The 14,280-nt window shown below is 29.5% G+C and overlaps 1 protein-coding gene across 1 annotated transcript; it reads right to left on the bottom strand.

Moving 5' to 3' along the window:
- Nucleotides 1-2,100: 2,100 nt before the first annotated feature.
- LOC133815055 (uncharacterized) lies at nucleotides 2,101-7,513 on the bottom strand. Its single transcript, XM_062247942.1, has 11 exons — nucleotides 7,454-7,513; nucleotides 7,321-7,341; nucleotides 7,172-7,254; nucleotides 6,871-6,933; nucleotides 6,381-6,441; nucleotides 6,249-6,278; nucleotides 5,646-6,031; nucleotides 5,450-5,564; nucleotides 4,499-4,867; nucleotides 2,519-2,589; nucleotides 2,101-2,281 (listed from the first exon to the last, which is right to left on the bottom strand). Exons 1-11 carry the CDS (start codon nucleotides 7,511-7,513, stop codon nucleotides 2,101-2,103), a joined length of 1,440 nt encoding a protein of 479 aa, XP_062103926.1.
- Nucleotides 7,514-14,280: the final 6,767 nt, after the last annotated feature.

The raw sequence follows: 14,280 nt of genomic DNA on the forward strand, positions 1-14,280 counted from the left end.
AATGGCAAAGACATCTAAGAGAGTTGGACAGGCCGCTGGCGCTGCATCATCTCAAGCTCCTCCTCCAAATGTGGCGGAGAATGAACCACATTTAGAGTTTGAAGAGGAGGAGTTGGATACGGAAATGCTGAGGGCAACATTGGGGGTGTTGCAAGATGAGTTGGCCAATCTGAGGGCCAATCAGGAGAGCGCAGCGAAGACAATGGCGCTGCATCAGAGAGAGATTGAGCGTCAGCGCTAGGAGCTGAATGAGCGGCAAGCGGACATGGACCGTCGGCAGAGGGATGCCATGGCCGCTCTTGAAGTAGGAATTCATTTGGCTCGTGGGCAGAGGGATGCCGTGGTTTCATGCTCATTAAACATTCACTTTAGTTTTACCACTTTTAGTTTACTATTTGTTCAATTTGGAACATCAGGATGTTTTCCACTAATAATTTGACTACATTCAATTAATTATAGGTCATGTTAGAAATATAAGTGTGTTCAATTAATTGATGACATTTATCTTTGAAAGTGTTATATCTCAATTAGATTTGATGTTTCAAATACATTATGGTATCTTTTGTAATCAAATTTAAAATGGTATATGACAGTGGCTATTGCTTATGATTTATTAAAAAAAATAGGGTACATATATTATTATTTATTGTACTGTATCACAACACCTGTTGCTTTTGATTACATATAAAAAAATTATGGTATATAAGTTTATTATAACGGTATATATGTTATAGTATATCAGATATAGAAATATTTGAACAGATTTTTTTTTACATAATTTAATTAGCATGGTATATCTTCTATTTGTATTACTCTATATGTATTTTGTATGTATAACTTGCAATAGAAAAAAAATCTGGTATGGCACATAAGTTTACAAGATCGGCATATCTATTATTTGCTTTGCGGTATACCATTGTTATTGATTTCTTACAATACATCTCTATATATATGTATGTTGTGGTATATGAGTTTATTAAAATAGTATATCTATAGCGAACACCGGTATATTAATTTAGGCTAATTTTAATTAGTTATGTTATATAGAGAGAAAAAAATGGTATATTTATTTGTGGTATATAAGTTTAAAAGTATAGTATTTCTGATATTTTTATAATGGTATATCACTGCCTCTATTGCTTATTGATTGTTTGTTTTATGGTATATTAGAATTAAATTTAGTTTACGTTGAAAAATAAAAGTTCAGAAAGGAAACTTGTTTTTGGCAACTTCCAATAATAATAACACTATTATTTATTTCTTAAAGTATCACTTTGTATATATATGATGTGGTATATGAGTTTAATATTATAGTATTTTTTTTTAAAACTAGTATATTAGTTTAGATTAATTTTATTTAGCTATAAAAAGAAAAAAATAGTATATATATTTGTGGTATATAAGTTTAAAATTATGGTATATATGTTTTTTGTATACGATATATCATTGTTTCTATTGCTTCTCATAAATTAAAAAATTAGCTTTTGATATATAAGTTAAATAATTTTATTGGTATATAGTTTTAAAATGGGTATAAGAATATTTTTTTCTATGGTATATTAGAGCTCATGAATGGTAATTTCTTTATGTTATGGAGAAACATTTTTTTTTAACTATGGTTTTATTTGCATGGTATATATGTTATTTGAGTTGTAGTATACCATATTCAAGTATCCATATTAATTAATTTTGGTAAAAATAAAAAAATACATTTATATCTATTATTTATACCATGTTTTATTTATTATTTGTTTTATGTTATACCTTATGATAAAAAATAAAAAATAAAAAAAAAAATCTTATGGCATATATGTTTAATAGTAAAGCATATCTATAATTTATATGACAGTATATCATAATTATCAATAGTTTGTCTTTGCATATATTATAGTATATAAGTTTACAACTTTGGTATATCTGTGGTTTGTCTATATATGTTGTGTTATACGAGTTTATTAAAAATAGTATATCTATAGTGAACACCAGTATATTAGTATAATTGAATAAGATCTTTTAACTAAGATATATTTTAATTACATATGGATATCAAACTTTTTCTACAGAAATATTAAAAAAAAAAGTTGTTCCTATGTGGTAAGTTTACAAAACCATGTCTGTATCACTATCAGTATTTCTCCTCTGTTTTTCCTTTCCCCAAGCATAAAGCTCCACAGCTAACTTTTCATGAAAGAAGCGCATTTTTTGGTTTGTGATATCTTCTAAACTATTGTTCGACATCAAAGCTTCAACTCTCTTGATGACAAATATTCCACAATCAAATCTGCAGTAGACAATAGACACAAAAAAAGTCATATTTTTTTCTAAAAAAACAAGATATACTAGATGACAAAGCATATATACAACAAACAAAAGTGATACACCAGAGCTTTTGTACTAGAGACAAACATTCCCATCATTTTAACAAAGCTAAAATGTAAAGATAGATACTAAAAAGTTTGGCATATATCCAATCAGATTCATTTTTATTCAAAGTTTGAAAAAAAATATTTAAACTTACCCATTTTGTTGAACTTCCAAGTCTTCCACAAATTCCATATCAAAATCCCCTTCTTCAATATTTTTCCTTTCCTTGTAAACATTTATAGATTGTAGAAGCATGGGTATCATCATTGAGTATGTAGTTACTGTTGGAAAAAGCTTATACAAGATCTTTATTTATTTTCATGTATATCTAATATTAAACAAATTAATACGAGATAGCCTAAAACATGTTTCTAAAATTGAATTCAAAGAGAAACAAAAAATAAAATACTTACAGTATACGCAGCGAAATTAAAGAGTCATTCCTTTAATTTCTCTAACTCTTGTATCCTCTCTATCGCAGAGTATTATCAAGAAACTAAACCGATCTTCTATTTTCTTCACGATCTTCCAATGTATCCTTAGAACCACCAAGAATAGTGTGGGAAATTCTCAACAAATGAGATAGATATAGAGAGAAGAAGAGAAAATAACAAAGAGGCTTAGAAAAGGACTTGTGTTTAGAGAGAATCTAAAACTATCAGAAAATCTGACTTGTGACTTATCAAACTTTCTGTTTTGACTTCTCTCTAAGCACTCCTTTTATAGACTCAATTAGGCTATTTAATTTAATTAAAAAATCAATAAAATAATAGCCATTTTGAAGCCCTAGGTCGAAATTATCATGGGCTATAGGCCCGTGAAATTTCCCATTTGATTATAAGCCCGTTGGACATAAAATCAAGGCCTGTATTATTTTATATTGATTTAATTAAATAAATAATTATTTAAATCCTTTATCAAATTAATTATTTATAATTTGAACCTTGATTTAAATTTATTTATTAATTTAGATACCAATTTATCTTAATTAATAAATCTGCCATAATTTCTCTTTTCTTCTCAAAATTACACAACTCTGTGAAACTATCCAAAATTGACATGGTCAACTTTGATAATTCTAATTGATGATTAAATCAATTAATTGAGACTATCTAAATGATTTTATCCAAGGTACAATGGGGACCATGGGCCTATGAAATCAAGCTCCAATAAGTTATCATAAATTTAACAAATAAATTTACTAACTTATTAATTCCTCGTGACTCCACTATAGACTTGGAATTGCACTCTTGAATTCATAGAACGCTCTATAACAAATATAGATACGCTATTAATTATCCATTGTTACAACCATAATTGTCATTCAATCCTCTATAGACAGTCTACAATGAGATAGGACTAAAATACCGTTTTACCCCTCATTGTATTTTATCCTTAAAACACTTAGTTCCTTGTAAATGATATTTCAGTAAACTAATTTAATTACTGAAATGAGATCTCTATCATTTAACACCTTGAACCAAACTAAAACGAAACCATCGTTTCACTTCTTCATCAGAAGCTATAGATGTTCATATCTATGATTAACACTCCCGCTCAATTATACTACCGAGTTCCCAAGATGTAAGTATGGGCTAGTCCGTAGGGTAAGCTGGTAACGAACAAGTCAAAGAACTCAAATAATACAATCAGTTAGAATACTAATTACTCAGAGTTGAGATTGAATTGACCTATGGTCAACTATATGATATGACTAGAATAGATAATAACGGTATGTTTACTTATCTTATCAACTGTCAATATCGGTCCAGTCCGATGTAACAAATACATCCGATCTTATCTACTTTACTAATGTTCCGGAAAGAACATAACACTATAATGTGGAAGTAGATCATATCGTAGATTAGCAAGTCAGTGTAAATCCTGGGCACTGACTAATCTTAGGACTAACTTATTTTAAACATATAATCATATTTATATTCCACTGTGATTACGTCACTATAAATAAGATTAGCTATATGCTCGGGATTTAATAGAAGTTTATATTAAACAAATAATATGAAAATAAAACATGTGAGCAAAGTGATTGACCAAGTCAAAAAATGATTTATATTCTTTTATTGATAATAAAATGAGATTACAAAGAATTTGAGTTTTAATTAGGGCATAAAACCCCAACAGTTACAGATGTCATGACATTCTTCTTGTGCCATTTCCCAGCCATGCTATCATATATTTTAATCTTTTTGCTCTTCAAGACGATTTCAACAATCACCCAATGGTACATATCGCGTATGTAAACAGGGCTGTAGATAAAGTCCACATTAATCCATGGTGTAGCAATTCTCATTTTCTTTCCATTTGCACAATTCAGTAGGTAATCATACGGCTTTTTTTCCCAAGAGAATTGTTCGCTTGAATTGTGGATATATGTTTCCCAAGATTTGTTGATGTAGCGATCACATATGGCATCCATTGTTGTGCACCTTGTGTTATTGTGTCTAAATTTTTTACGCAAATAATAGAACACAACATCCATATGCTGAAAGAACAATAAATTAATATTATTAAATGCATCTATTAAGATAGATGCATGGAAGAAAACATGACAAATATACCATTCTTCAAAAAACATATACAAGAAAATAAAAAGGAGCAAGACAAATATATCATTCATCAAAAGATATACAAAAAAAAAAAGAGCACAAGTAAAATATACTATATTTCAAAATACATATATCAGAAAATAAAAAGAGCACAAGAAAAATATATCATTATTCAAAATACATATACCAGAAAATATAAAAGAGCAAGAAAAATATACCATCCTTCAAAATACATACACCAAAAAATAAAAAGAGAATAAGATAAATATATCATTATTGAAAATACATATACCAAAAAATAAAAAAGAGCAAGACAAATATACCATTATTCAAAGTACATATACTAGAAAATAAAAAAGAGCACAAGATAAATATACTATTATTCAAAATACATATACCAGCAAATAAAATAAATAAACTAATGCAGCAGGAATAACAAATACTTCAGTCCAAAGGATAAGTTTTGCAAATAAAAATATACATTATATGAGGCAAAACACAAAAGAAAATAAACTTACATAATCACTGATACATTTTATCGATGACCATATATCATAGAACCACATTTTGTGCTTCACAACATCTTCCACAAAGTTAAATGGGTGATCAATCGCTTCATTTTCTACATATGTCCTATAAAAGAAAAGATAAAATGATCATTATATGTAATTAAATTTTTAATATTTCTTAAATTAAAATAGTGAATAATTTTACCCTTTTCGTTCATCAAAACCTTCTTTCAGCCACTTTGCATAATCCTTACATAATGTTAGTGCCAGTGGTTTGTCGAACTCATCTGTAAATGGGTGATTTATTATGTTTTGTTCATCTTCTAAAGTTGAGGCTTGCTGAAATGGTGAGGCTTGTTTAAGTGGTGGAACTGCTTGAAGTGGGGAGACAAGCAATGGAGCTTCCAAAGGTGATATCCCTAAATCAAAAGAAGTTTGAGAGTGTTTTGATGTTGTAGGAGTGTCTCGCGTTGCTCTCTTTATCCATGTACTCTCTCCTTCAGCTGACCCAAACTTCGTAGTGTATGGTGACTTTTGAGCAATTCCAGGTTTTATTGTCCTTTTTCCAAGCTCCTTGTGTTCTTCAAAAACCTATAGCAATAAAAAAAATCAATATACATATTTTCATATTAGCTAGTATATCATTTGATATACCAATCTTATATTTACATCATAAAAATATCATGTATATATATATTGATAGCTTAAGACATTAGAATATTTTAATAATCATCATATTTCATATATTATAAATATGAAATGAAGTTCATATATTTACATAATGTTATAAAACGTGTAGTGTAGCTACCAACAAAACAACAAATGATCTGAAGTTTTTCTGAAATTAAACAACAATAGCTATTGACATAAAGTTAAACAACAGTTATTATTAAAGTATTCAATTATTAGTCTTCCTCTTCTTCTTCTTCAAGGGACCTGCCTTTTTCTCTTCTACTTTCTTTTTTCTTGTGTACACTCGTCGCTTCTTTTCATTTTTTTTTCTGCAAAATTAACAAAAAGAAAAAAAAAACTTATTTTTCCACTAATAGAATAGAGATATATGTATTAATATTGCAAAGGCAAAATTAAATATATCATTGAAATATTTCAAAGACCAAATAATTATATAATATATACTGGTATATACTAGATTTCAAATTTTGTTTCTATATTTTCTTGCTCTTGTTTATATTCTTGTTCTACAATTGCAGCTGATTGTTCTTAAATAACAATTGATAAGTTTAAATATTTTTGAAAAAAAATAATGCATGTATATAAATATATACACCACAGGCTATAATAGATATACAAGAGGAAAAACAAATATATCAAAACAAATATAAATATAAATTTATGCATATATATATATATATAACCAAAAACAAATGAGAAATGATAGACAAATTACCAAATAATTATATAACATATACCTCAATTTCAACTTGTTGTTCAATATTTTCTTGTTCTTTTCCTTCAACAGTTGTTGCTTATTCCTAGAAACAATGGTAAAATTTAGTATTTTAGAAGAAAGTATATAAATATATATACCATAGGCTATAATTGATATAAGAGCAATAAAGATAATTGAACTAAATGAAAATATATATGCCCCATTAAAAAAGTATATATCAAATATATCTAAATTGAAATTTTCCCTTCAAACACTTTTGTTTGGTATAAAAGTAAGTATAACATTAAATTAAATATATATATATATCAAAGGCAAACTACAAAACAATTACCTCAACTTCAATTTGTACTTCAGCAGGTTCTTGTTGCAGTGGTGATGGGTTGGTCATTATTGGTGATTCATCCTACAAAATGATTTTCATTTTTAGTATTTTAGAAGAAAATTTACATTAGTATATAAACACATTTACCTTAACCCAAAATGGATATACCTAAAATAAAAACATATATACCTAACACAATTATAAATATCTGTCAAAGATAAAAAAAAAAACTTTAAATATTCTAGATTGCGTGTTAAATATATATATATACTTCATATACCTCCATTGGTTCTTCTTGATCATATATTTGTGCCTCTGTTGTTCTCCTTGTTGATGACATATTTGTATTGCCTTTGTTTTTTTCCAAGTTGTCTTCAAAAAATTTCTTGTGGATGGCACAAATAATCCTCTTCATGTAATTTATTTCGGATTCCAAGTAATCATTTTGTAACGCCCCACGTCACTATGGCCGCTTTCTGGAATGAAGATTGACCCTACAAACCAACACGAGTCTTTCCAGAGTGTTTTGTCCTCACTCACACACATCCTGGGAAAACTTCCCAGGAGGTCACCCATCTTGAGATTACTCCAGGTCAAGCATGCTTAACTTTGGAGTTCTCAAGTGATGGGCTACCGAAAAGAAGATGCATCTTGTTGGCATAGGTAGTACCCATCAATCCATTTAAGCTCTCCTCAACTGTGTAGTCCCATACCTACACAGTCTTAGAATCGTCACACTTGACCTTCCCTAGGCGGTGTGGGATTGCACAGCTTTACCTGGTCTTTCCCCTTACGAATCACGGGATTTTGACTGTCACACATTTTGTCTCAAAATCTTCTCATTTTGTTTGAGAAACTTCTCATTTTGTCTGAGAAGCTTCTCATTTTTCTTGAGTAGCTCACTGATGTCGAAATTGTACTCAGCATTAGAAGATTGTCCAGCTTCTTCTTGAATTTCCTCATTGAATTCAGCATCTCTGAATTCAACCATGTAGCTTTTCCTCATCTCTTCATCAGTTGGTATCATTTGAAATAAAGAAACCTGAAAATGACAAATTATATTTCAATTAGTCACACAACATAGTAGACCGAACTATATACCAAAGTTGAAGTTTTATATACCAAAATAGAAATAGCATAATCTACTAAATATACACATATTTATTTGAAACATCATAAGAGTATTAAGTTTGGATTACTTACATTGGGAGCCTGAAACACTTTGGTGGAAATGTTCTCAAGAGTCGGTTGCTCAGTAGAAGACCAATTTGTTATTCTAGGGATTTGGTCTCCTATTTTGTTCGCATAGATATGGGTAGTTCCTATGATCTCAAATGCAAAAATTTGTAAGGCAACTGCACATCCATCAACAGGATGATTCCCCCCATCACTCGTCTTACGTGGTGCCTTTTTTAGCCCTTTAAAGGTGAGATCAAATGATAGTCTCCCCCAGTGATAATCATCAAAAACAAAATAATTATCCACCATTTCTATGTGTTTTTTTTCAATAACTTTTGTTGATTGGCTCCCAAGAAGAAAATTTTCTACTAAATGTAACCTAGCAAGCTTCAACAACAAATCCTCATCACATCCATCATAATTTATAAAAGTCTCTTCTAATTGTTTTTTTTTGTGATCGATTTATTTTCAGGAAATAAGTTTGTCCAAATAGAACCCCACTTAAATGTCATGCTTTCTATAGAAGGATTGATTTTTTTTTTTCAATCACATGATAATACTAAACTCTTTCAAACCAAAACTTTATACATGGTCATTCAACATGTATTTTAATTCAGCATCTCCACTCTCTAGAGTCCTAAGCACCATATGATGTACTAGTGCATTCATGGGTGTAATCTTTAAGTCTAATAAATGCCCTAAAGAGCCTTTCTTTAAAATACTCATCAACCTAGCACCTAATTTTGTTTTTATTGATTCTATAACTCCCAACTTTCCTAGAATCTGAAACTTCTTTTTGTTCCATTGATTTACAGATGTAATATATTCCATTTTCTTATACTCCTGTATAAAACACATATGTCATACCATAAGTTAATATAAAAAACAAAGCCAGTAAAATACAAACAATGGCATGTAAATCAAACCAAAGAGAAAAGCAAGAAAAGCAGAAGATAGGTATACTTAAGAGCAGCTATGCGTCTGGTTACAAAATAGATTCAAGTTTCAGCAACAAGTAGGTGAAACTAAAAAAAACCAACAAAACCAACAAAACATATATACACATGAACAAAACTAATATACCAAATTGTAAAAAAGACATATATCAAATCACAATGAAAATACATGTATAAAAAAAGTGATGTACCATAATTTAAAGAAGATATTGATTCATTAATTCATAAACGCCTATCATTCTAACAAATCTGAAATTCATTCATTCATTGAAAAAAATCAGGATAATATTGAGAAAATTCATATATACAACATGTCAAATTAAATATACCAAACAACATAATAGCTAACAAATTATAAATCAACATGACATTACAAAAGTTTATGTATACCACAGAAGTAATCTATACCAATCAATACAATATCTTCTCCTTATTCATTTCCTAACTGTTCGTATTTTTTATATGGGAATTTACTCATTTGGTACCCTATGTTTTTGCAAAGTATCATTTTGATACCCTCTGTTTTCAATAATGCTCATATATTACCCTGTATTTTAAAAATTATACATATTTGATACCCTAGACTCAGATTTGATAGATAAAATTTTGTCGATATGATCAAACTGTCATCAGGTATATGTAATTAAGTAATTAAGTTTAAATTTGGAACTTATATAATTGACAACAGTTTGATTAAATTGATAAATTTTTATTAATTAAAATTGAGTTTACGGTACCAAATATGTACGATTTTAAAATACAGGGTACCAAATATGTACGATTTCAAAATATTGGGTACCAAATGAACATTATTGTAAACACAGGGTACCAAAATGATATTTTACAAAAACACAGGGTACCAAATGGTTACCTACCCTTTTTATATTTGTCAAGGGTGGATATGTTTGTCAAGGGTGGATATGTTACACTAACTTTTTATAACAAAAATAATAATAATAAAAAAAATTATCATGCCTTTAAAGCCCTTCTACATTTTTATTCTTTCTTGTCCTTTCTTTTCTTTTCTTCTCTTCTCTTAGATAATGTCATAGTAGATTTTGATTTGCAAATTCTTTTGCCAATGAGAAGTTTTAATCAATTAGAATTAGTAGTAGTAGTAGACTTAGTTGTGGGAAAAAAGATAAGGCAAAAAGGTGAGAAAATGAAAATAAAATGATGTAGCAATAGTAATAGTAATATAGTATAGTATAGGGCACTCATTTAATAATCTAAGAATTAAGATGTACTCAATTTAAAACTGTTGGATCAGCTTATATTAGTTGACTTTTTTTTACCAAATGGGACCTCTTTCTCTCATGTTTTCCTTATCACAACAAACTATGCTATCATTTCCCTGTTATCCAACCCACACTCACCAACCATATCCATCCAAAATAATAATCTTACTTTATACAAACAAATATTAAATTCACAACCAATTGTTGTTTTCTTGGTTTTACTTTTTGATGAACATGAATTTGAATCTGAGTTAGTGAAGAAGATTGGTCACTATTATTTAGCTATGGAAACATACCAAAACAGAGGGAAATGGTAATGGCAGAAGGACAACCAGTGTTATATGTTGTCTGCCAACTCAATTCTAAACTTATTTTTCTGATTTGGAAAATGTACCTAAACCATACATTTAAATATATAATTATAAATTTTTCTTGCTTTATAGAGAGAGATCCCTCTTTTTGATAAAATTTTGGACTTTGTGTCCAATTGGTCACACCCCCATAGGCACATAATTTTAATTTGGTGTAGACTCATTACTGCGCAACATTGTGGTGTGAATAAGATTTGACTGACATAAATGCATTTTGGTGTGTGTTTATGACTTTACATAAAAAGTCTGTACTAATTACAGAAAATAATAGAAGGGGTATTGAGTTAAACCATATTTGACAAAATTATGAGTGGTATATAGGGGTGTGCAGAAAATATCCGATCCAATAAAAACTGACCGATCCAAAAAAAATCGACCGCCAAAAATTGGATGTCCAATTACTATTGGATCGGAACGGATGTAATTTTTAAAAATCCAAATTGGATTGGTTGGTTGTTGGATGACCATCCGACATCCAATAAAAACCGACCGAACCGATCCAATTTCCATCCAATTACATCCAATACCTCACTGTAGCTTACTATAGGCTTGCACACATGAGATGATTAAAAAAAACCCTAAACTAAACATTACAATTAAATATTTTTATTATTTGGATGAGTAATTAGTGTTTTTATAATTGAAATAATATTTTTTTTTTAAAAAAAATCAACCTAAATAAAGGTTTTAAAAGATCGGATGGATCCGATCCGATCCAACGGATAACCAATGGATGCATCCAATGGATGGAACCGAATCGATCCAATCATCCATTGGATCGGATCGGATCGGTTGGTTCAAGATGATTGGATCGGATCGGTTCCAAAAATCCAACATCCAATTGGATGATTGGATCGGATCAGATGGGCTTAAAAACATTGGATGTCATCCAATGAACACCCCTAGTGGTATATTTTAGTTTTGATTGTTTTTGAAGAATAAGAGAAATAGTAAAAAGGGTTAGAGTCATGATTTGGTACCCCTTAGCCCCAGCCATGGCCATGCCAATGACTCAGATATACCATGAACTAATCAAGCATGCCTAGAACCAAGTATGTTTTATTTTTATAATTCTTCAATTTCCTTTATGGGTTGCCTCTATTTTATTTTTATTATAATAATTTAAAACTTTTATGTTCTCTGTGTTTCTTTCCTATGAAGTCAAGTGTGTTTTAATGGAATTACTCCAGTTTAATATTTATATACTCTATATTTGCATATATGTCTACATAATTTTATATATAAGTTACTAGTTTGTGTATCTGAAAGCGTACTTGTATACACCAAACATATACAAATAAATGATGTCGACATATTTATAAGGTTCTGTTCTGGTGAACAAGATCGAACTTGCTCTGGTTCTCTGCTGAATGTCATAATATTTTGCGCACTAACATTTATTTATTTTTATATATATTTATAAGGATTATCACTTCAATAGAAATTCCTTCGAAACTAATTTCTTAGTTTGCTTGGATATCCCTCATTGTTTTGCATAATAAATTTTATTTGAATCAGAGAATAGATGCAGTTTGTAGTTTGTACAAAATTATATACTGAGAAGAGGAATATTGTGAAAACTTACTACTTTAGGCACACTGGGTTCTCTTGCAAAAAATTATAGAAAGTCTCTGTTTGATATTTTTTTGAAAGTATTCAATCTTTTTGGAATTATATCACAAGAAGAATACCATGAACTAATCAAGCATGCCTAGAACCAAGCAATCAGATCAAAAAGATAAAGAAAATGCCAAATAGCTCAACTAATGGTCAACGAAGAAAAATTGAAGAAAATGATCAACGAAGAGCCAAAGAGACATGAGAGAGAGAGAGAGAACTTACAAAGAGCTTAGATAATTCAGCAAAGGTGGAGTTCGCGATGACGAGGTGAGTTGTTTAGCTTCAGTCTTCGACAATGGCTACGTGAGAGCTTAGCTTCGTTTTCGGCGATGATGATGGTTGGAGCAGAGATTCAACAGTGAGATGTAGGAGAGGAGATGAAAGGTGAAAATTAGGGTTTACTCTAAGGTTAAAGAGGGTAAGGGTATATATGGAATTTCACTGTATTAATTTTTTGTATTGGACCATTTATTGATTTTTTTTAAACAGAGACATTTATCTAAATAATATCTGTTTTGGGGGCTAATTTGTTTGTTGCCCCTTTCTTTTACTAGTGATGTTTCAGGATGATTTGATTCCTCTGTGTATTTTGCATATTTTACTAGTTGAATCCTTTTAATAAAATTATGAAATTTCCCATATAAAAAAAATCTAATTAACGGGCCCTTAAGTAAACCCCCACAATTTTAATTTTTTTTTTTAAGACTTTGCTATTAATCTATCAAAAAATGTTTAAGATTGCCCTCAAAAAAATCAAAATCAAAATCAAAATCTCTCCCAAAAAGAAAGTTCAAATAGCCCTCTAGATTAAGTTTGTGGCTTTGTCCTCCGACAAAAGTAATAAAATAACAAAAGTATTTTAGCAAAAATTACAATAATTTATTAATACCTTATTATTGAAGAATAATTGTTATGCATGTTTTTAGCACACATAAAACCACAAAGACTAAGAGCATTCCCAACAACTCTTGTAAAGTAGTCATTATGTAAAAAATTAGTTAAAGGAATTAAAATCTTTCTCCATCAATGCTTTAAATGCTTAGGTACAATATTTTATCACAAACACCAATAATTTTAAAATTAGATGTAGCTAGCTTCAACCGTTAATGTAATTTTGTTTTTTTTTCTTTTTCTTTTTGACCTTTTTCTCTCCCATTAACTATTTTTGTATTATTATTTTTTTCTTTTTCAATTTTTTTGTTTGACTTTAACTAATAAATAATATTTATAAGTGATGGTATATATGGACACGTTTTTTGACATTACTTTTTACACCAATTATAAACCATTAGATTAAATGAAATCTAATGGTCAAAATTAAAACACATCTTTAATCAAATTTGTAATATAATAAAACCTAAAATAATACAATCTTAATTAACCGATCTCTCTTACCTTCTTCCTCTGTTTTCATCGTCTTTCAACAACTTCAAAGTTGTCCGTCATCAACACTCGTCACTGTCGTCAACGATCTCCGACCACCTTTCTTTCTTCTCACAGTCGCAATCTCTTTCTCCTCTAATCAAGGTGTGTTGATTTATTTATAATCCTCTCTTAGTTCACCATAAATTATTTGTAATAATTTAGGTGATGAAACTTTTGTCGGGCTTTGGTTTGAATGATTTTGTTAAGAGCGTTGTTATTTAGCACCTTAAGGTGTCCAACACCATATGAGGTAGCGCCCTATGATTGGTTGACGATACTCTATAATATTTATTAAATTAAATTAAGTGGGGCCCAATA

The sequence above is a fragment of the Humulus lupulus genome, chromosome 2 (genome assembly GCF_963169125.1).
Source record: "Humulus lupulus chromosome 2, drHumLupu1.1, whole genome shotgun sequence".
Classification (NCBI taxonomy): domain Eukaryota; kingdom Viridiplantae; phylum Streptophyta; class Magnoliopsida; order Rosales; family Cannabaceae; genus Humulus; species Humulus lupulus.

Coding starts and splice junctions, on each gene's coding strand:
- LOC133815055 (XM_062247942.1), bottom strand. CDS start 7,513: ATGTCATCAACAAGGAGAACAACAGAGGCACAAATATATGATCAAGAA. Junction 6,279..6,380: donor AGAAAGTAGAAGAGAAAAAG/GCAGGTCCCTTG, acceptor GTTTAATTTCAG/AAAAACTTCAGATCATTTGT. Junction 2,590..4,498: donor TGACATCTGTAACTGTTGGG/GTTTTATGCCCT, acceptor AATGTTTACAAG/GAAAGGAAAAATATTGAAGA.